A 24660-nucleotide genomic window follows, 5' to 3' on the forward strand; every position below is an offset into this window, starting at 1 on the left:
TGACCAGGATTTAAGCTATAGCGCCCTACGCGCCTGAATAGCAAAACCTGAATTTTTAGCCGTTAGCTTGGTTAAATGAACAACGGCATCAGAAACAAATGAATTTGCTAGCTTAAGAGCTTTAAGCTTGTCAAGGATATCATCCAACGGGGTTTCTACCTGTAGAGCCTCTTCTAGAGACTCAAACCAGAAGGCCGCAGCAGCAGTGACTGGGGCAATGCATGAAAGAGGCTGGAGAATAAAACCTTGTTGAATAAAAATTTTCTTAAGGTAACCCTCTAATTTGTTGTCCTTTGGATCTAGAAAAGCATAACTGTCCTCGACAGGGATAGTTGTACGCTTCGCTAGGGTAGAGACTGCTCCCTCCACCTCGTCTGCAACGAGTCCCGTACGGCGGCATCTATAGGAAACATCTTTTTAAAAACAGGATGGGGAGAGAACGGTACACCTGGTCTATCCCATTCCTTAGTAATAATTTCTGAAAACCTCTTAGGGATTGGAAAAACATCAGTGTAAACAGGCACTGCATAGTATTTATCCAACTTACACAATTCCTCTGGGACTACAATGGCGTCACAGTCATCCAGAGTTGCTAAAACCTCCCTGAGCAACACGCGGAGGTGTTCAAGTTTAAATTTAAATGTAGACATATCAGAATCAGGTTGAAGTGTCTTCCCTGAATCAGAAAAATCACCCACAGATAGAAGCTCTCCTGCTTCGGCTTCTGCACATTGTGAGGGTATATCAGACATAGCTACTAAAGCGTCAGAGAACTCTGTATTTGTTCTAGCCCCAGAGCTGTCTCGCTTTCCTTGTAACCCTGGCAGTTTGGACAATACCTCTGTAAGGGTATGATTCATAACTGCTGCCATGTCTTGTAAGGTATATGCAATGGGCGCGCTAGATGTACTTGGCGTCCCTTGAGCGGGAGTTATAGGTTCTGACACGTGGGGAGAGTTAGTCGGCATAACTTCCCCCTTGTCAATATCCTCTGGTGATAAATCTTTTAAAGCCAGAATATGGTGTTTATAATTTATAGTAAGATCAGTGCATTTGGTACACATTCTAAGAGGGGGTTCCACAATGGCTTCTAAACATAATGAACAAGGAGTTTCCTCTATGTCAGACATGTTTAACAGACTAGTAATGAGACCAGCAAGCTTGGAAAATGAAAATTAATAAATGTGAAAAAGCAGAATATAAAAAACGGTACTGTGCCTTTAAGGGAAAAAAAACAATCACAAACTGCAAAACAGTGAAAAAAAAGCAGTAAACTCTACGAAATTTTAACAGTGTGTATAATAGACTAAAATAGCATTGCACCCACTTGCAAATTGATGATTAACCCCTCAGGCTCAAAAATTAATCAGAAAAACGATAAAACCGTTATAAACAGTCACAAGCAAACTGCCACAGCTCTACTGTGGCTCCTACCTGCCCTTAAAACGACTTTTGTAGGAACAAAAACCCTTTACAGAGGTCCTATATGTCAGGGGACTCCTTCAGGGAAGCTGGATGTCTCAGACTGCAAAAACTACTGTGCAATTAGAGCGCGAAAATAGGCCCCTCCCACCATGCACTCAAAGTGAAAGGGCCATAAATAACTACTCCTAGGAGAAATCTAAACAGCCATGTGGAAAACTAGGCCCCAATAAAGATTTATCACCTTCAGTAAAAAACGTTTTTTATATATCATGCAAACGTTTTACATACTAAGTAATAAGAGCAATTAACATGAATATTACCCTTTACTGCAAGCATGATCCCAGTCATTTGTTAAATCACTGTAATCAGGCTTACCTTAAATATATCAGGCACTGTCAGCATTTTCTAGACCTTATCATCTCTCTAGAAAAAAATATACTGAACATACCTCAGAGCAGGTAATTCTGCAGGCCATTCCCCCAGCTGAAGTTTTCCCATACTCTTCAATTATGTGTGTGAACAGCAGTGGACCTTAGTTACAAACCGCTAAGATCATCAAACACCTCAGGCAGAACTCTTCTTCTAATTTCTGCCTGAGGCAAAAACAGTACAACGCCGGTACCGTTTAAAAATAACAAACAAATAATAAACTACACTAAGTCACCACATATCTCTTGATACTTCCTTTCTTGTCGAGAGCTGCAAGAGAATGACTGGGAGTGGCAGTTAGGGGAGGAGCTATATAGACAGCTCTGCTGTGGGTGTCCTCTTGCAGCTTCCTGTTGGGAAGGAGAATATCCCACAAGTAATGGATGAATCCGTGGACTGGATACACCTTACAAGAGAAAAAGACTTATGTTCTGATAGCCATGAGCCCAAGAGACACTACACATTAGCAGACAGAATCACGTAAACATGATTAAAGTCCCCCCTGTTCAATAACCCCCCTCAGGAGATATTAACCCTCGATTCCATAAGATAAAGGAGTCCAACTGAGACCCTGCTTCATTGTTTACATTACACTTCACATTCATTGGAGTAAATGGAAACTATTTTACTGGAATCCACACCGTGGAACAGGAACACGGCCTTTCAAGTGTGACAGATGGTAGCCTCGCTTCTGACATGGACTTGAATGAACAAAGCAGGCAGCGAAACTCATCAACGCTGATTGCTTGTGGAGCTGTTAATATGAGTCTAGATGGTTAAGCAGAAAGATGCTTCCTGCATCTCCGGACTCTAACTGGTCCACCCTCCTCTTCATATACTCCACTTTAGGGACCCATAACACAATTTACAGTTTGCATACTGTGTGTATGCAAACTGTAAATTGTGTTATGGGTCCCTAAAGTGGAGTATATGAAGAGGAGGGTGGACCAGTACTCCAAAAGCAATGAAACATGAACACAATCCAGGCCATGGTTTTTATAAGCAGCCATTTATCCACAGGTGAGGCTCCTAATTGCAGTACCCAGGGATTGCAGGAAAGCTTTGCTTAGGACAGGGAGAACACCCAGTCAGTTTGTACCAGAAATTTTGCTGTCTATTTTCTAGTACCTAAAATTGCTGATGGAAGAAAAGTCACATTGCTACAGAGGGGAATTGCCTGTGACTAGTAAGTGCTTAACAAGCAAAAAAACTTTCTACTTCTGTGAACTGCTTTTGTGCTGCTTCTACTGCATGTGGAAGGAAATAAAGACACATAAGCCACTCCTTTCTTTTTCCATAAAAGATGTGGTTACTTAAAAAAAAAAAAAAAAATCAATATCACCATTTTCTGTGCCTTGCATGTGTGTGTATTAACATGAATTCTCTCTCATTCCAACCAGTTCTGGCCAAGAATTTTCTTTATATAAAAAAATTTAATATATTAGCTGAAGAAGACAAAGGCCCAGAAGTCTTAGCAGTTTGTTAGAATGGTTATATGAACTTACTTGTGGAAGAAACGTTGGACGGGGAGTGAGTCGCGGAGGTGGGATGAACTGTGGAACTTTAATGTGCTGAGAAGTTGTTGCCTGAACCTGCTAATAAAGAAATAAAATATAAAAAAAAACACATATAAACGTCTCTTTGCATGTCTTAGCAAATGCAAAATATGACACGATAGAAACATATAGAAAATATGCAAATTTACTTCAACCATAAGAATAACAGATTAGCCTCTTTCTCTCCTCACCCTTATTATATCTAAGGCAAATATATACAAATGCAAAATTATATATATATACACACAAACAAACAACAAAACATAGACAGAAGATACAAACAATGCAAGTTTTGTTGACATACCACTTTAAAAACATAATTATACTTACCTGATAATTTCCTTTCCATCTGTATGAGGAGAGTCCACGGCTTCATTCCTTACTTGTGGGAATACGATCAGACACAACCTTAGGGAGAAAACCCAACCCAGTGCGAAGAACAGCCTTGTCAGCATGAAAAACTAGGTAAGGAGGCTCACATTGCAAGGCCGCCATCTCAGAGACTCTGTGTGCCGAAGCAATAGCCAGTAGAAAAAGAACCTTCCAAGACAGTATCTCAATGTCAACTGAATACATGGGCTCAAACGGAGCCCTCTGCAAAACCTTAAGAACCAGATTTAAACTACAAGGAGGAGCGGAATGTCTCAACACAGGCCTGAACAAAAGACTGTATATCAGGAAGCTCAGCGAGCCTCTTGTGTAAGAACACAGATAGGGCCGAAATCTGTCCCTTTAAGGAACTAGCGACAAGTCCATTTTCCAAACCATCTTGAAGAAAGGAAAGAATCCTGGACACCCTGACCTTATGCCAGGGGAATACCCGCTCTTCAAACCAGAATAAGTAGGCCCTCGACACCTTATGATAGATGCGATGAGTGACCGGCTTCCTAGCTTGAATGAAAGTATCAATCACTCTCTCAGAAAACCCTCTCTTGGCTAGGACTAAGCGCTCAATCTCCACGCAGTCAGCCTCAGAGAATCTAGATTCTGATGAACAAAGGGACCCTGTTCCAGCAGATCTCTGTGACAAGGTAACCTCCATGGAGGAAATGAGGACATCCCCACCAGATCCGCAAACCACATCCTTCGAGGCCACGAAGGAGCAATTAGGATCGCCGAAGCTTGCTCCTGCTTGATGCCGGCCACTACCCGAGGTAGAAGTGGTAACAGAGGAAAAACGTAAACTAGTTTGAACCTCCAAGGCACTGCTAATGCATCTATCAGCTCTGCCAGTGGATCCCTGGACTGCGAACCATATCTGGGTAGCTTCGAATTGAGTCGGGACGCCATGAGATCTATTTCCAACGTCCCCCATCTGTTGCAAATCTCCTCAAACACCTCGGGATGGAGAAACCTATCCCCCGGATGAAAGGATTGTCTGCTGAGGAAATCTGCTTCCCAGTTGTCCACACCCAGAATGTGGATCGCTAACAGTGAGCAGTTGTGGGTCTCCGCCCATTCCAGAATCCAAGATACTTCCCTCATTGCTAGGGAGCTCCTCGTTCCCCCCTGATGTAAGCCACCGAGGTAATGTTGTCCGATTGGAATCTGATAAACTGGGACGAACCTAGAAGAGGCCAAAGCCTTCAGAGCGTCGAAGATAACTCGAAGATCCAAAATATTGATCGGAAGAAGAGATTCCTCACTAGTCCACTGACCCTGTGCCTTCCTGGCACCCCAAACTGCTCCCCATCCATAGAGACTTGCGTCCGTAGTCACAAACTCCCAGGATGGTCTCAAGAAGGATGTCCCTTGGGACAGGTGATCTGGACAGAGCCACCAAGAGAGCGATTCTCTCAACCAGTTGTCCAGAAGATCAGAGTGGTTGCCATTCCATTGTCTCAGCATGCACAGCTGAAGAGGTCTGAGATGGAACCTGGCAAATTAAATGATATCTATGCTGGACACCATGAGCCCAATTACCTCCATACACCGGGCTACAGATGTCCCTGAGGAGGTCTGGAGGGCAATATAATTGGAAGTAATTTTGCAACGTCTCTGGTCTGTAAGGAATATCCTCATGAGATAGAAGAAGAGCTCTTGAGTGGTCTTCTGCCAGCCGGCAGGACGGAGCCTGGACCAGGATGCCGTCCAAGTATGGCACTACTGCAATACCTCTGGACCTTGCCACCGCAAGCAGAGCCCCCAGAACCTTTGTAAACACTCTTGGAGCAGTAGCCAGACCAAAAAGGAAGAGCCACAAACTGGAAGTGCTGGCCCAGAAAAGCGAATCTTAAGAACTTGAAGTGATCCTTGTGTATTGGCACATGAAAGTAAGCATCCTTCAAGTCTATCGTAGTCATGAACTGTCCCTCTTAAACTAGGGGCAGAATAGACCTTATCGTCTCCATCTTGGACAGGACCAACAGAAACTTGTTTAGGCACTTTAGGTCTAGAATCGGGCGAAACGTACTCTCCTTCTTTGGGACCACAAAAAGGTTTGAGTAGTACCCTAGACACCTCTCTGATAGAGGTACTGGCACAATTACTCCCAGGGAGGAGAGATCCCTCACACACCCTAAAAAAGCTTGTCGATTTTTAGGTCTTGAAGACAGGTTTGATAAGAGGAATCTGAGATTTGAAACCTATCCATTAACCCTGAGCGATGACCTCTAGAACCCAAGGGTCTTGCACGTCCCCCAACCAAGCATCCACAAAAAAAGACCAAGACTTCAATCAGAGAGCCCTACGGGTTAAAACAGAAAAACCTGATGTTTTGGCATTTAGGCGAATAATCTGCATGTTTGCATCACAGATGAAAGAATTAGCTACCTTCAAGGCCTTGATTTCTTTCCTGGATCTCGTTGAGGGGAGTTTCCACCTCGATCATCTCCGATAGAGAGTCGCACTAATAGGTAGCGACTCCAGCTACCGCAGCAACCGCCGTTGCAGGTTAAAACGAGTACCCCGTGTGCTGAAACATTTGTTTTCATAGTTTCAAGCTTCTTATCCATGGGCTCCTTAAACGAACTATCCTCCAGCGGGATAGTGGTGTGCTTAGCAAGTGTGGAGATAGCTCCATCCACCTTAGGGACAGACCCCCCACAATTCTAATTGAGAGTCTGGAACGGAAAACAATTTCTTAAAAGAAGAAGGGGAAAAAAAGATCCAAGTCTCTCCCATTCATTCTTAATAATATTTGCCATCTTTACGAGAACTGGGAAAGTCTGTGGCACCACCCTGTCCTCATAAACCTTGTCAAGCTTAGGAATAGAAGGTTCCTCAGGTAATTTAGGTTCGGAACCTCTAACGTAGCCAACACCTCCTTTAACAGAAAGCGTAAGTGCTCGATCCTAAATCTAAAGTCTGGTTCCAGGTTTCAAGGCAGCAGATTCCGACCCAGAAAGAGCCTTCTCTGAACTATCAGAGGCGTCTTTATCAGCGGATAATCTAGTATCAGATAAATCCAGCAAATTAGTAGATGACCCCTGGGAAGGATGGCAATATTTGACCTTTCGCTTGCGCTTAGCAGGGCGAGGTAAAGCACTGAAGGCAGCAGACACTGCCGTTTGTAACTGTTCAGAAAAGTCAGTAAGAGGGCCCCTCCCGAAGGAGGATTAGCAGTGCAATGGGAGGCGGCATGTGTAATAGGAGATGATTGCAGGGAACGCACCTCACAGGACGGAGACCCCTCAGAGGTGGACGGCATCTTTATCTTTTGTAGATATACCTACCTTATCGAGGCATGTGGAACATAATTGAGCAGGGGGTATACTGTAGCCTCCTCACAATAAAAACAGGCATTAGATTTAGAAAAAAAGGGAGTACCCTCTAACGCATCAGAGTCCACCATAGCTTGTGCTTTAAGATGGACAAAAGAAACAAAATAAATGGTACCTTTATACCCCCAATGGCTGGGGCACTCCCCACCTCCTATGACCCAGGCTCCACAGAGAAACCGCTTCTTCTCCTGTAAACCGCACGGTCAGGAAAAAGGAAGTCAATTAGACCACACCCGGTCACATGGAGTGTCATGCAGGACCACCCCTGCATCAGGAGAGAAATGCACCAAAAATAACAGGCCACGTAGTTATCTCAAAAACGAAAGTAAAACCTAAATGTTCCACATCTGCCTGAGCCTCATTTCACACATATCGCAGAATAAAACATAATAAAGCAAGTTATGTATAAATCCCCTCTGTTCAATAACCTCCTTCCGGAGATATTAACCCTTGATTCCATACAGATAAAGGAGTCACACTGTGACCCCTGTCTTCTTACGTTATCATATGAAATAAAATGAAATGATCATACCGGAATCTCTGCCGTGGGACAGACACACAGCCTCTCAAGTTTGACAGTCTTGTAGCATCACACCTGACATGGACTTGAGTGATAGAAGCAGGCAGTGAAACTCGTCAACACTGATTGCTTAGGAGCTGTTAATACGAGTCTAGATGGTTTCGCAGAAAGACTCTCTGCATCTCCAGACCCTAACATTCGTCAATGCTCTCACTGAGAGGCTGACAAGACTACTTAAAACTGCAGTCCCATAGCGAAGAGTACTACCCTCCATAAGAGACTACTCCGAAATCTTCCGACACTTCTCTGCCATCCTCCTGTGACGAAAGAATGACTGGGGGATGAGGGGAGTGGGGGAGGTATTTAAGCCTTTGGCTGGGGTGTCTTTGCCTCCTCATGGTGGCCAGGTTCTGTATTCCCACAAGTAATGAAGCCGTGGACTCTCCTCATATTAAGATGGAAACTTTTATTTTAAATTTTGTTAGACCATTTGCTAGGATTTAATTGTGTGTATATATATTTTATGCATGTATGCAGGTCGTCCCTTTAGGCTAAAAACACCTTTTCCTAAAGATATGAACAAGGAGCTCAGCTGATCCTTGGTTTCTCTAAATATATAGAAATCAAGCTTTTTATGTTTTGTTTTTTTTAAAGATTATGGAGATCATATCACATACTACATTTAGGGGCTGTCTAATGTATGTTGTACAGATGGACAGCTCTGAGCTTTATGTTAAAGTGTATGTCAACTTTCAAGAATGAGTGCCCAGTTTTAAAAAAAATTCTATTAAAAACAGGGGCACTTTCATTCATGAAAGTTTACATTTCACCGGTTTTGTTAAAATACTTACCTTTTCTTCTTGATGCTGAAGAAGCAATTCCCCCTCCTGCCGCTCGTCTCTTCTTACGTCAGCAATGACGAACATGGCATCCTCCAATCACAGCTTACCCCCCCCCCCCAAGGGAATCAATGCCTGAGGCAACGCTGTGATTGAAGGAAGCCGGATTCGTCATTGCTGACGTATGAAGTGACGAGCGGCAGGAGGGGGAATCACTTCTCTGGCTGCAAGAAGAAAAGGTATTTTAACAAAACGGGTGAAATGTAAACTTTCATGAATGAAAGTGCCCCTGTTTTTAATAGTATTTTTAAAAACCGGGCACTCATTCTTGAAAGTTGACATTCACTTTAAGATGTAAGATTAACCAAAAGATGCGCTTTGATGCTATCTACACTTGATTAATAATTTGGCACTTGAGGATGAGTTTGGATAACTTTTTATTATACATATATAAGGATATAAAAAAGTGCAAAAAGAAAATTCTAATATGTTACATGACTTGCATATAACATCCTGATATGTCTGAATCATGAAAGTTAAATTTGAACTGTCTAGTAATATTTTGGTATGTATTAAATAAAGATTAAAAAAAATTATGCTTACCTGATAAATTAATATAATCTTTCATGGTGGCGAGGGTCCATGAGCCATCACACATAGGCTTAAAGTCCAGTCCTACAGGAGGAGGCAAAACACCCAACATAACAGGGCATTAATCCCTCCCACTTTCCCCATGATTCCTTAAGTCCTACATATGGCCAAGAGAAAGGAGAAAAAGTAGGAAAGGATAAGCAGGGTAAAAGAAGTACAAACTGGTACTGCCACCAACTGTTATGGAAAAACAAGGTTCTCGTGGACTCACAACATCATTAAAGAAATTAATTTATCAGTTAAGCATACATTTTATTTTCTTTCATAAGATAGTGAAAGTCTACAAGCTATTGCATGTGGGATCCTATATCGAAGCTGTGAAGTCCATGAGACTACCATGAAATAGGGCACAGAAAAAGTTAAGGCAGGTAGGGGTACTAACAGGCAATGCAGTATGCAGAAGATTCCTACCAAAAGCAGCCTCAGAAGAGGCAAACGTGTCAAAATGGTAGAATTTGGTAAAGGTATGAAAAGATGACCAGCGGCAGGAGGGGGAATCACTTCTCTGGCTGCAAGAAGAAAAGGTATTTTAACAAAACGGGTGAAATGTAAACTTTCATGAATGAAAGTGCCCCTGTTTTTAATAGTATTTTTAAAAACCGGGCACTCATTCTTGAAAGTTGACATTCACTTTAAGATGTAAGATTAACCAAAAGATGCGCTTTGATGCTATCTACACTTGATTAATAATTTGGCACTTGAGGATGAGTTTGGATAACTTTTTATTATACATATATAAGGATATAAAAAAGTGCAAAAAGAAAATTCTAATATGTTACATGACTTGCATATAACATCCTGATATGTCTGAATCATGAAAGTTAAATTTGAACTGTCTAGTAATATTTTGGTATGTATTAAATAAAGATTAAAAAAAATTATGCTTACCTGATAAATTAATATAATCTTTCATGGTGGCGAGGGTCCATGAGCCATCACACATAGGCTTAAAGTCCAGTCCTACAGGAGGAGGCAAAACACCCAACATAACAGGGCATTAATCCCTCCCACTTTCCCCATGATTCCTTAAGTCCTACATATGGCCAAGAGAAAGGAGAAAAAGTAGGAAAGGATAAGCAGGGTAAAAGAAGTACAAACTGGTACTGCCACCAACTGTTATGGAAAAACAAGGTTCTCGTGGACTCACAACATCATTAAAGAAATTAATTTATCAGTTAAGCATAAATTTTATTTTCTTTCATAAGATAGTGAAAGTCTACAAGCTATTGCATGTGGGATCCTATATCGAAGCTGTGAAGTCCATGAGACTACCATGAAATAGGGCACAGAAAAAGTTAAGGCAGGTAGGGGTACTAACAGGCAATGCAGTATGCAGAAGATTCCTACCAAAAGCAGCCTCAGAAGAGGCAAACGTGTCAAAATGGTAGAATTTGGTAAAGGTATGAAAAGATGACCAAGCAGCTGCCTTGCAAATCTGTTCAATGGAAGCTTAATTTCTAAAAGCCCAAATTAATATGACCCTAGGGAAGTCTCCATATGGATGATGGGTGAAACCAGACGTGGACTCCTTGCCCAGTGTGCTTAGAGGAATGTGGCTGCACCTCACTGACGAGGCCCATAGGAGGCCGAAACGATCGTCTGGGGTTGTCATGTTCCTTGTTCAGAGGAGAATTGCCTGGTATTTTGGGGCTAGACTGACCTAACTTGGCGGGATCAGACTGATATACTACAGGAAAGTTTTCCTCTGTGAAAAGAACACTGGTCTAAAAGAGGTTGATCCTGGGTGGTAAATCGCCATAGAACTAGCTGATGAGCTGTTCATTCCTGGTAGAGCGCTTCTTTCTTCGTATGCAAAATAATTTGTTCAGGAGTAGACTTCCCTGCTACGCGAATCAACATTTTAAACCAAGCTGCTGAGGTGACTGAGAGGACCTGAGAAATGGATTAACAAGGAAGACTTTCTGAATTCTTTAGTGGCTTGAAGATAACATTTCAAGGTACCAACATCATCCAAGTTATGAAGTAATCTATCTTTAGTATTTTTTGGCACTGGACAGAGAAATAGGACCCTGAATAAAATAATCAGGCTAGGAAAATCACAAAATAAGAACAGAAAGCTCAGCTACTCTTATTGTTGAGGAAATAGCCAAGAGAAAGAGAACCTCTCAAGACAACAGTTCAACGTCCAGACCATCCATAGGTTCAAGCAGCTGAGGCTGAAGAACTCTCAAAACAAAGTTAAGGTTCCACAGAGGGGAAGCAGCCCTGATAACTGGTCTTACTCTGATCAAAGCTTGAACAAAGGCTTAAGTGTCAGGAAGTCTTGAATAATATTGTGATATAAGAGACTGAAAGGGCAAAAATTATCCCTTTACGAGAAATAGACGATAAACCCTTATCCAGACCATCCGGGAAAAATTGTAGAAATCAAAGAATTTTTAAAGAGTTCCAATGGTAATTCATAGACTGACCAGAGAAAAGGAAAACCATGCTGATGAATTGAGAAATTTGAGGTTCAGATGGAAGAAGAGACTTTGAGAGAGGTATCTCCTGAGAGAAAGACAACAAGACTGGCTGGAAGACATAAGTACCGGATCTGAATAACAAGTCCTGCAAGGCCATACCAGAGCAATTAGAATTTAGAATCACTGAAGCCCTTTCCTGTTTTATCCTGGCTATTATGCTGGAAAGTAAAACAAAGGATTAAAAATGCAAATCAAATTGAATGACCAGGGAATCACTAATGCATCTAATAGAGTAGCTTGTGTATCTCAATATCTTGCATAACACGGAGCTACCACTTTCATTGCTATGGCATTTCAAGAACAGCATTGGTGATTGATGCAAGTCACTGCTGTGACATTGTCTGACTGAAACCACAGAAATGTCTCCTGTCTTAACAGGGGCAAAGACTGGAGAGGCCTGTAGATCACACAAAGTCCCAAGAGTTGTTTGGTAACCTTGCTTCCCAAGGAGACCAAATTCACTGTACTTTACGGGAAAATCAGAGGAATTTTGTATGATCCATGTGAAAAAGGGATATGCAAATAGGCATTTTTTAGGTCTAGGGTAAACATAATTGACCCTCCTGCACTAAAGGTAATATAGTGCTCTCCATTTTGAAAGTTGGAACTTTCAGAAATGTGTTCAGAGTTTTTAAGATCCAAGATCAGCCTTCAAACCTCTACATTGTTCCAAGGAAAGATTGGACTTGAATAAAACCCCTGAATCTGTTCTTCCAAGGGAACTGGAGTAATTACTCCCAAGGCTTTTAGGTCTGATCCACATGCCAATAAAGCTCTGACCTTTAAAGGATCTTAAGGAACATGAGACAGGAGTATTTGAGGACGGTGAGACAAAGTCTAAGTGATATCCCCGGGAAATAATGTTCAGTACCCAAGGAACTTAACAGATTTTTTCCAAGCCTTCTGAAAATGTTCAGTTTGCCCCCACAAAAACTGAGTCTGGGTTGGAGGCTGCACATTAATTCAGATTTGAAGGAAGAGACAGGCGTTTTTTGTCTGTTTGGACCAAGTGTATCCAGGCTTTCAAGGGGACTTGGAGGTGTATGACTGCTGAGAAACTCAGGGGATGATTGTGAAGTCTTGGAATAACAAAATGAGTAAAATCATCTAGCAGATGCTTGTTTTCTTGTGGCAGGAAAGAGCCTTTATTATCTCCAGTAAGATCTTTCCATGAAATGGGAGGGGAAAAAGTCTGTTTTTATATACTATAATAAGCAGACCATGACTACAGCAATAAGGCTTTTCCAGCCACAAGAGCATAGCAGCTTTTTTGCATAATTGCAAATAATTTTTACAGCTGCATCACAAATAAAACTGCTCACAGTCTTAACTAACCTCAAGCAATCCTGAATTTAAACAAGGGAAGCTTCTTAGCAAAAAAAGTTTAGAGGTGTTGTCACACCATACTGCAGTAGCTGCAGATTCTCAGGCTAGACTATCAGCTAGACAAAACATATAGCCTGCCTACTGAACAGATTTTCTGAGGAAAGCTTAAAGGACCAGTAAATACAGTAGATTTGCATAATCAACAAATGCATGATAAAAAGACAATGCAATAGCACTTAGTCCGAAATTTAAATGAGTAGTAGATTTTTTTTATGACAAATTTGAAAGTAATGTATTTTCACTCCCCCTGTATCATTTAAAAGCCATTAGCCAATCACAAATGCATATAAATATATTCTGTGAATTCTTGCACATGCTCAGTGGGAGCTGATGACTCAAAAAGTCTAAATATAAAAAGACTGTGCACATTTTGTTAATGGAAGCAAATTGTAAAGTTGTTTAAAATTACATGCTCTATTTGAATCTGGAGAGTTTAATTTTGACTTGTGTGTCCCTTTAAGTTTTCTGTCTATCAGATCCTTAAAAGAGGTACTTTCCTTTAAAGGAATGGTAGTCAGCCTAGCCAAAGAGGAAAACATAATTTATGCTTACCTGATAAATTTATTTCTCTTGTAGTGTATCCAGTCCACGGATCATCCATTACTTATGTAATATATTCTCCTTCCCAACAGGAAGTTGCAAGAGTCCACCCACAGCAAAGCTGCTATATAGCTCCTCCCCTAACTGCCATACTCAGTCATTCAACCGAAAACATGCAGAGAAAGGAAAAACCATAGGGTGCAGTGGTGACTGGAGTTCAAATGAAAAAATTACCTGCCTTAAAATGACAGGGCGGGCCGTGGACTGGATACACTACAAGAGAAATAAATTTATCAGGTAAGCATAAATTATGTTTTCTCTTGTTAAGTGTATCCAGTCCACGGATCATCCATTACTTATGGAATACCAATACCAAAGCTAAAGTACACGGATGATGGGAGGGACAAGGCAGGTACTTAAACGGAAGTTACCACTGCCTGTAAGAAACCCTTTCTCCCAAAAATAGCCTCCGAAGAAGCAAGGTATCAAATTTGTTAAATTTGAAAAAGTATGAAGCGCAGACCAAGACTCCGTCTTGTAAATCTGTTCAACAGAAGCCACATTTAAAAAAGGCCCAAGTGAAAACCACAGCTCTAGTAGAATGAGCTGTAATCCCTTCAGGAGGCTGCTGTCCAGCAGTCTCATAAGCTAAATGAATTATGCTTTTTTAACCAAAAAGACAGAGAGGCTGCCAAAGTCTTTTGACCTCTCCTCTGTCCAGAATAGACAACAAACAAGGTGAACGTTTGATGAAAACTGTAGTAGCTTGTAAGTAAAACTTTAAAGCCCAAACCACGTCCAATATTGTGTAATAGACGTTCCTTCTTTGAGGAAGGATTAGGATACAAGCATGGAACAACTATCTCTTGAGTGATGTTCTTGTTAGATACCACCTTAGGAAAAAACCCAGGTTGGTAAGCAGGACTACCTTATCCGTACGAAGGACCAGATAAGGAGAATCACATTGTAACACAGATAACTTGGAGACTCTACGAGTCGAGGAAATAGCTACCCAAAAGGAACTTTCCAAGATAAAGATTGATATCTATGGAACAAAAAAGGTTCAAACGGAACTTCTTGAAGAACCTTAAGAACCAGGTTTAAGCTCCATGGTGGAGCAACAGTTTTAAACACAGGCTTGGATCTAACCAAAGCCTGACCAAATGTCTGAACGTCTAGAATACCTGCCAGACGCTTGTGCAAAAAAATAGTAAAAAAAGAGTAAAAATCTGTCCCTTTTAAGGAATTAGCTGACAACCCTTTTCTCCAAAACATCTTGGAGAAAAGATAATATCCTGGGAATCCAGACTTTACTCCATGAGTAACCCTTGGATTCATAACAATCAGATATTTACACCATATCTATGTTCAATTTTCCTAGAGACAGGCTTTCATGTCTGTATTAAGGTATCAATGACTGACTCGGAGAAGCCATGCTTTGATGACATCAAGCGTTCAGTCTCCAGGCAGTCCATCTCAGATTGATTCTATTTAGATGGTTGAAAGGACCCTGAGGTAGAGGGACCTGTCTCAGAAGCAGAGACCGTGATGGAAAGGATGACATGTCCACCAGATCTGCATACCAGGTCCTGCGTGGCTACGCAGGCGCTGACAAAAACACCAAAGCCCTCTCCTGCTTGGTCTTGACCTCCGGAGGAAATCCCACTCCCCCGGAAGAAAAGTCTGACGACTTAGAAAAACCACCTCCCAGTTCTCAACACCTGGGATATGGATAGCTGATAGACAAGAGTGAGTCTCTGTCCAGTGAATTATTGTAAGACTTCTAACATCGCTAGGGAACTTCTGTTCCCCCTTGATGGCTGATGTAAACCACAGTCGTGTATATTGTCCGACTGAATATGATGTACCTCAGAGTTGCTAACTGAGGCCAAGTCTGAAGAGCATGGAATATCACTCCCAGTTCCAGAATATTTATTAGAAGGAGGGTCTCCTCCTAAGTCCACTATCCCTGAGCCTTCAGGGAGTTCCAGACTGCATCCCAACCTAAAAGGCTGGCATCTATTGTAACAATTGTCCCATCTGACCTGCGGAAGGTCATACCCTTGGACAGATGGACCCGACATAGTCACCAGAGAATCTCTGGTCTCTTGGTCCAGGTTTAACAGGGGGACAAACCTGTGTAATCCCCGTTCCTCTGACTGAGCATGCATAGTTGCAGCGGTCTGAAATGTAGACGTGCAAACGGTACTATGTCCCTTGCCGCTACCATTAAGCCGATTTCATTCATGTACTTAGCCACCGAAGGGCGCGGATGGAATGAAAAACACGGCAGAAATTTAGAAACTTTGACAACCTGGACTCCGTCAGGTAAATTTTCATTTCTACAGAATCTATCAGAGTCCCTAAGAGGGAAACCCTTGAGATTGGGGATAGAGAACTCTTTCCTTGTTCACTTTCCACCCATGTGATCTCAGAAATGCCAGTACTACGTCCGTATGAGACTTGGCAATTTGGATGTTTGACGCCTGTATCAGGATGTCGTCTAAATAAGGGGCCACTTCTATGCCCCGCGGCCTAAGGACCGCCAAAGTGACCCCAGAACCTCCATAAAGATTCATGGGGCTGTAGATATCCCAACGGAAAGAGCTACAAACTGGTAATGCCTGTCTAGAAAGGCAAACCTGAAAAACGATGGTGATCTTTATGCATCACAATGTGAGGATAAACATCCTTCAAATCCATTGTAGTCCTCTATTGACTCTCCTGGATCATAGTTAAGATGGTACGAATAGTTTCCATCTTAAAAGACGGAATTCTGAGGAATTTGTTTAAGATCTTTATTGGCCCTTGATTTGGACCTATCCTGAGGAAGGGCATGACCTTTTGCTCCAGTGATATAAGCAATAATCTCCTTCAAACCAGGCCCGAATAGGGTCTGCCCCTTGAAGGGAAGTTAAGTAGCTTATTTATTAAAGTCACGACAGCTGACCATGATAAAAGCCATAGCGCTCTGCGCGCCAGTATAGTAAAAAACAGAATTCTTAGCCGTTAGTCTAGTCAAATGAACAAAGGCATCAGAAAACAAAGGAATTGGCTAGCATAAGCTTGTCAAATATATTCATCCAATGGAGTCGCTAACTGTAAAGCCTCATCAAGAGACTCAACCCAGAACGCCGCAGCAGCAGTGACAGAAGCAATGTATGCAAGGGGCTGCCGGATAAAACCCTGTTGAATAAACATTTTTTATCCATTGGATCTAAAAAGCACAACTGTCCTCGCCAGAGGTAGTGGTACGCCTAGCTAGAGTAGAAAATCTTCTCTCCACCTTAGGAACTGTCTGCCAGAAGTCCCGTGTGGTCGTAACTATTAGAAAACATTCTTCTAAAAAATAGGAGGGGAAGAGAACGGCACACCTGGTCTATCCCATTCCTTATTAAAAATTTTTTAATAAACCTCTTTAGGTATTGGAAAAACATCAGTACACACTGGCACTGCATATTATTTATCCAGTCTACACAATTTCTCTGGCCCTGCGATTGTACACATTCATTCAGGGCAGCCAAAGCCTCCCTGAGCAACAAGTGGAGGTTCTCAAGCATAAATTTTAAATGTAGAAATATCAGAATCAGGTTAAATCATCTTCCCTGAGTCAAAAAAAAAAAAAAATCACCCACAGACTAAGCATATTGTGAGGTAGTATCATACATGGTTCTTAAAGCGTCTGTATGCTCTGTATCTACCCCCAGAGATATCTGCTTTCCTTTAATTTCAGGTAGTCTGACTAATACTGCTGCCAGAGTATTATTCACCACCTTTGCCATGTCTTGTAAAATAAACGCTATGGACGCCCTTGATGTACTTGGCGCCATTTGAGCGTGAGTCCCTGAAGCGGGAGTCGAAGGGTCTGACACGTGGGGAGAGTTAGTCGGCATAACTTTCCCCTCGACAGAATCCCCTGGTAAAATAAACGCTATGGGTGCCCTTGATGTACTTGGCGCCATTTGAGCGTGAGTCCCTAAAGCGGGAGTCAAAAGGTCTGACACGTGGGGAGAGTTAGTCGGCATAACTACCCCCACGACAGAATCCTCTGGTGATAATGTTTTTAAAGACAACAAATGATCTTTATTGTTTAACATGAAATCAGTACATCTGGTACACATTCTAAGATGGGGTTCCACCATGGCTTTAAAACATAATGAACACAGAGCTTCCTCTATGTCAGACATGTTAGAACAGACTAATAATGAGACGAGTAAGCTTGGAAAACACTTTAAATCAAGTTAACAAGCAAATATATAAAACGTTACTGTGCCTTTAAGAGAAACAAATTTTGTCAAAATTTGAAAAACAGTGAAAAAAGGCAGTAAAACAAACGAAATTTTTACAGTACATGTAATAAGGTAACAGAGCATTGCACCCACTTGCAAATGGATGATTAACCCCTTAATGCAAAAAACAGATAAAAAAAAACGACAGACGTTTTTAAAAACAGACACAACAAACTGCCACAGCAGAGCTGTGGATTACTTTCCCTATAAATGATTTTGGAAGTCTTTTTAGCCCTTTAGAAATGTCCTGTAGTATTCATGGGACTGCTGAGGGAATCTGGATGATTCATTTTGTAATTTTAACTGCGCAAAAAAGCGCTAAATTAGGCCCTTCCCACTCATATTACAACAGTGGGAAGCTTCAGTTAACTGTTTCTATGCAAAATTTAAGCCAGCCATGTGGAAAAAACTTAGGCCCCAATAAGTTTTATCACCAAACATATGTTAAAAACGATTAAACATGCCAGCAAACGTTTTAAAACACATTTTTACAAGAGTATGTATCTCTATTAATAAGCCTGATACCAGTCGCTTTTACTGCATTTAAGGCTATACCAACATTACAGTGTTATCACCAATGTACGTTAAAAAACGATTAAACATGCCAGCAAACGTTTTAAAACACATTTTTATAAGAGTATGTATTTCTATTAATAAGCCTGATACCAGTCGCTATCGCTGCATTTAAGGCTTTACTTACATTACTTCGGTATCAGCAGTATTTTCTTAGTCAATTCCATTCCTAGAAAAATATTTTACTGCACATACCTTATCTGCAGGAAAACCTGCACGCCATTCCCCCTCTGAAGTACCTCACTCCTCAGAATGTGTGAGAACAGCAAATGGATCTCAGTTACGTCTGCTAAGATCATAGAAAAACGCAGGCAGATTCTTCTTCCAAATACTGCCTGAGATAAACAGCACACTCCGGTGCCATTTAAAAATAACAAACTTTTGATTGAAGAATAAACTAAGTATAAAAAACCACAGACTCTCACGACCTCCTATCTTGAGGCTTGCAAGAGAATGACTGAGTATGGCAGTTAGGGGAGGAGCTATATAGCAGCTTTGCTGTGGGTGGACTCTTGCAACTTCCTGTTGGGAAGGAGAATATATTCCATAAGTAATGGATGATCCGTGGACTGGATACACTTAACAAGAGAAATATAACTGTCCATCTTTGGAATAGTATCCCACGTCCATTTTTTCAGTGGGTAAAGGGAACATGTTTTTGAATTTGGTGATGAAAAAATGGAATGTCTGAAGAGAAAGCCACCATTAATAAAATTAAACAATTTAATCAAGCAAAAAAAGAAGGAAATAGAAGAGCTCCAACATATTGAGATATATATATATATATATATATATATATATATATAGTTTTAGGCATAAGTTAAATTAAGTTTTGAGATAGTCTAATTAGTATTGTTTAGTAATACACCCACTTAGGGTGTCTAACGGGTTAAATGCTTGATCTAGATATACTAATACACACCCATGCAAACAGTAAAGTGATTGGTCCAACAGTGTCCAATAATAAGTGAGCACTGCTCTTAAATTATTTCACAGCAGGAGCATTGATCAGCTACGATTATGGCCCCTTGGCCGAAACATGTCAGCATTCAATGCTCACTGCTGAGTGTGTTTTTACCCCAACTGCTGTAGACCCTCCTGGTCTCTTTTTTACCTTTACCATTGGAACTAATAAAGAAATTGTTTTTATTCTATCAGCCAGCGAGAACGTTTTGTTTTTGGGTTTTTTTTTTGTTTTGTTTTTATTCTCTCTCTCTCTCTCTCTATATATCTATAAATATATATATATATATATATATATATATATATATATATATATAAAACTAGATAAGTGACAATGCGGAAGCAACAAGCCAAATTGCATGCTAGCCAGGGAAATTAGAAACATAACCAATGTCACCACCTCAATTCCTCAACTCCGGAAGGAAAGTTTACTAACAATCTGTTACAAATAGCGAATACCTTTGCACCATTTTACCAAACTCTTTATCAATTGAAAAAGGGCCCGACTGAACAGAGAGCACAAAAAAACAAACAAATAATGCTTACCAGATAATTTAATTTCCTTCTATATAAGGAGAGTCCACGGCATCATTCCTTACTGTTGGGAAATACTGAGGCAAAGACACTCCAGCCAAAGGCTTAAATACCTCTCCCACTTCCCCCATCCCCCAGTCATTCTGCCGAGGGAACAAGAAACAGTAGGAGAAATATCAGGGTATAAATGGTGCCAGAAGAAAAATATAATTTAGAGGGCCGCCCATAGGAGAATACGGGCGGGGGCCGTGGACTCTTCTTATACAGAAGGAAATGAAATCATCTGGTAAGCATAATTTACGTCTTCCTTTTTACTATAAGGAGAGTCCACAGCATCATTCCTTACTGTTGGGAAATGTATACCCAAGCTCTAGAGGACACTGAATGATAAAAGGAGTGACAAAAAGAGATACGGACCCTAATCTGAGGGCACCACAGCCTGCAAAACCTTTCTCCCGAAAGCTGCTTCAGCCGAAGCAAAAACATCAAACTTGTAAAATTTAGAAAAACGATGTAAGGAGGACCAGGTAGCCGCCTTACAAATCTGATCCATAGAGGCCTTGTTCTTAAAGGCCCAAGAGGAAGCCAATGCTCTAGTAGAATGAGCCGTAATTCTCTGAGGGGGTTTATGTCCCGCTGTCTCATAAGCAAAGCGGATAACACTCCTTGACCAAAAAGATACGAAAGTCGAAGAGATCTTCTATCCCATACACTTCCCGGAATAAACAACAAACAAGGAAGAAGTTTGTCTAAAAACCTTAGTACCCTAAAGGTAGAACTTCAAGGTGCGAACCACGTCCAGATAATGAAGCAAATGTTCCTTCGTAGGAGGAGGATTTGGACACAAGGAAGGAACCACAATCTCTTGATCGATGTTGTGGTCTGACACGACCTTAGGAAGAAAAACTAACTTGGTACGTAGGACAGCCTTATCCAAATGGAACACCAGATAAGGAGGCTCACATTGCAAGGCGGAAATCTCAGATACTCTGCGCACAAAAGCAATAGCCTGTAGAAAAATAACCTTCCAGGACAAAAATCTAATGTCAATCTCATGCATAGGCTTCAAACGGAGCCCGTTGCAAAACCTTAAGAACAAGATTTAGACTCCAAGGAGGAGCCTTAGATCTAAACACAGGTCTGATTCTAATCAGAGCCTTAACAAAGGACTGTACATCGGGAAGCTCGGAGAGCCTCTTGTGCAGTAAAACAGATAGGGCCGAAATCTGTCACCTCAGGGAACTAGCAGAAAGGCCCTTCTCCAGTTCATCCTGGAGAAACGATAGGATCCTGGCAACCTTAACTTTATGCCAGGAAAATCCATGTTCTTCACACCAGAATAAGTAGGTTATCCACACTTTATGATAGATGTGATGAGTAACCGGCTTACGAGCTTGAATGAGAGTATCAATCACTCTCTCAGAAAAACCTCTCTTGGTAAGGACTAAGCGTTCAATCCCCACGCAGTCAGCCTCAGATTATCTAGCTTTTGATGAACAAAGGGACCTTGTTCAAGCAGACCCCTGTGACAAGGTAACTTCCACGGAGGAGGAGATGATGACATCCTCACCAGATCCGTGCCACATTCTTTGCGGCCACGATGGAGCAATCAGAGTTACTAATGCCTGCTCCTGCTTGATACGGGCCACTACACGAGGAAGAAGTGGTAATGGCGGGAACAGGTAAATTAGACTGAACCTCCAAGGCACTGCTAATGCATCTATTAGCTTCGTCTGAGGTTCCATAGACCTCTACCTATATCTGGGTAGCTTGGTACTAAGACGAGACGCCATGAGATCTATCTCTGGCCTCACCCACTTGTTGCATATCTCTGCAAACACTTCAGGATGGAGAGACCATTCCCCCGGATGAAAGGATTGTCTGCTGAGAAAATCCGTTACCCAGTTGTCCACACCCGAAATATGGATCGCTGACAGAGAACAGCTGTGGGGCTCCACCCACTCCAGAATTTGAGATACCTCTCTCATTGCTAGGGACTGGGAGCTTCTCGTTCCCCCTGATGGTTGATGTAAGCCACCAAGGTTATATTGTCTGATTGGAATCTGATAAACCGGGACGAACCCAGAAGGGGCCAAGCCTTCAGAGCATTGAAGATTGCTCGAAATTCCAGAATGTTGATCAGGAAGGAGCATTCCTCCTGAGACCACAGGCCCTTTGCTGTCTTGCCACCCCAAACGGCTCCCCATCCTGATAGAAAATGCGTCCCTAGTCACAATCTCCCAGGATGGTCATAAGATGGATTTCCCTCAGGACAGACGATCTGGACAGAGCCACCAAGAGAGCTATTCTCTCAACCGGTTGTCAAGAGAGATCTGTTGAGACAGGTCAGAATGATCACCGTTCCACTGTCTCAGCATGCACAGTGAGACCAATTACCTCCATACACTGAGCCACAGAGGGCATTAAGGAGGTCCAGAGGGCAAGACATGCCGAAGCAAGCTTGCAACGTCTCTGGTAAGTTAGAAATATCCTCATGGATATGGAGTCTATTATAGTACCCAGGAATTCTATACTGTGCTTGGAATAAGAGAACTCTTTTCTAGAATATCGTCCAAGTAGGGAGCTACTGCTATACCCCAGGTTCTGGCAACGGCTAGAAGAGCCCCTAGAACCTTCGTAAAAATTATTGGAGCAGTAGCTCGACTAAATGGAAGTGAAATTAACTGGAAGTGCTGGTCCAGGAACGCAAACTTTAGGAACTAGAAGGGATTCCTGTGGATTGGAACGTGAAGATAAGCATGCTTCAGATCTATAGTGGTCATAATCTATAGTGGTCACTGTCCTTACTGAACTAAGGGAAGAATGGACCTCATTGTCTCCATCTTGAAAGAGGGGACGTTTAGAAACTTGTTTAAACACTTTAAGTCCAGAATTGGGCATAAAGTTCCCTCCTCCTTTGAGACCACGAAAAAGGTTTGAATAGTATCCCAAATCTTTTTCTGCAATAGGTACCGGGACAATGACCCCTAAGGAGGACAGATCCTGCAAGCACCACAGAAAGGCATGCCTCTTTTCGAGTCTGGAAGACAGGCTTGAGAGGAGAAATCTGCCCTTGGATTGATGAGACTTGAAACCTATCTTGTTTTCTTGAGCTATGACCTCAAGGACCCATGGATCCTGCACGTCCTTGAACCAAGTTTCTAAAAAGAGCGACAGTCTGCCCTCTACACGATCCAGCGCCGGATAAGGGGCCACCCCTTCATGCTGATTTAGTCTCAGCGGGCTTCTCTGCTTGGATTTATTCCAGGATTGAGCCGGCTTACAAGTACTCTTGGTTTGCTCAGGCTTAGTGGAGGGCTGCTGTTGTTGGAAATAATCAGAACGAAAGGAACGAAAATTAGAACTTTGTCCCTTAGACTTGTTCTTTTTATCTTGCGGTAGGAAGGCACCCTTGCCCCCAGTAACCGTGGAGATAATGGAGTCAAGACCTGGACCAAATAAAATCTTTCCTTTAAAGGGAAGGGAAAGAAGTCATATCCGCAGACCAGGACTTCACCCAGAGCACCAGACGGGCCTGAACCAAAAAGCCAGAAAACTTTAGGCGAATAATCTGCATGTTTACACCACAGATAAAAGAATTAGCAATTCTCAAGACTTTAATTCTGTCCTGGATAACGTTGAGGGGACCCTCCAGCTCGATCAATTCCGATAAGGATTCGCACCAGTAGGTAGCTGCTCCAGCAACCATGGCAACAGCCGCTGACGGTTGAAACAAGTATCCTGTATGTTGAAACATCTTTCTTAGAAGATTTTCCATCTTCTTATCCATTGTCTCTCTCCACGAGGAGCTATCCTCAAGCGGGATAGTAGTACGTTTGGCAAGCGTGGAGATAGCGCCATCCACCTTAGGGACGGAACCCTACAACTCCAATTGGGAGTCCTGGAAAAAAAAAATAAAGGAAGATGAAGGGGAAAAGGAAGATCCATTTCTGTCCTATTCATTTTTAATAATGTTTGCCATCTTCACAGGCACAGGAAAAGTTAAAGGCACTACCCTGTCTCTGGGTAATTTAGGAATCAAAGGTTCATCTGGCGGCTTGGCCTCTGGAACCTCTAATGTAGACAGGACTTCCTTTAGAAGAAAACATAAGTGTCCAATCTTAAATCTAAAGGCTGGTTCCTCCACAGCAGGAGGCTTAGAGGCAGCAGACTCCGTCCTAGAAAGTTCACCCTCTGAAGCCTCAGAGTGTGACTAATCCTCGGAAAACTGCGACAAAGCATAGAAATCTAATAAAGTGATCAAACCCTCACATGCCTAATCTAGTGTCTCCCGATCAAGTGGGATTTATAAGGGGAGAGGAAGCTCTGAATAATGTACCAGTAGATAATAGACCTGATAGACACAGAAATAAAGGAGAAATGCCTTCTCTATTCAGAGAAGGCATTTGATAGAGTCTTATGGGATTATAAGTTTCTGGCCTTGATTAAGTTTGGCATTGCAGGTAATTTACATTTTAAATGTACTGTATTATATATATACACCAAACCCACAGCATTCCTTAGGATAGCGGGTTATCAGTTACAACATATACACTATGGGACTAGACAGGGTTGCCTGCTCTCACCCTTATTATTTGCATTAAGCATAGAACCGTTAGCCATAAGCATTAGAGAACACCAAGATATATATGGAATACAGGTGGGTAGAAAAAAAACAGAATTTATGCTTACCTGATAAATTACTTTCTCTTACAGGTGTATTCAGTCCACGGATTCATCCTTACTT

The 24660-nt window shown here is 41.8% G+C and overlaps 1 protein-coding gene across 1 annotated transcript in view; it reads right to left on the minus strand.

The window, feature by feature from the left end:
* The window catches only part of PHF21A (PHD finger protein 21A), a 631407-nt gene that overhangs the window by 284272 nt on the left and 322475 nt on the right, over positions 1-24660 (minus strand). The window contains exon 7 of the mRNA XM_053720295.1: positions 3360-3446. Within this exon, the coding sequence (XP_053576270.1) occupies positions 3360-3446 (87 nt within the window). The remainder of the gene's footprint in view (positions 1-3359; positions 3447-24660) is intronic.

This window comes from Bombina bombina, chromosome 7, assembly GCF_027579735.1.
Source record: "Bombina bombina isolate aBomBom1 chromosome 7, aBomBom1.pri, whole genome shotgun sequence".
NCBI classification, from domain to species: domain Eukaryota; kingdom Metazoa; phylum Chordata; class Amphibia; order Anura; family Bombinatoridae; genus Bombina; species Bombina bombina.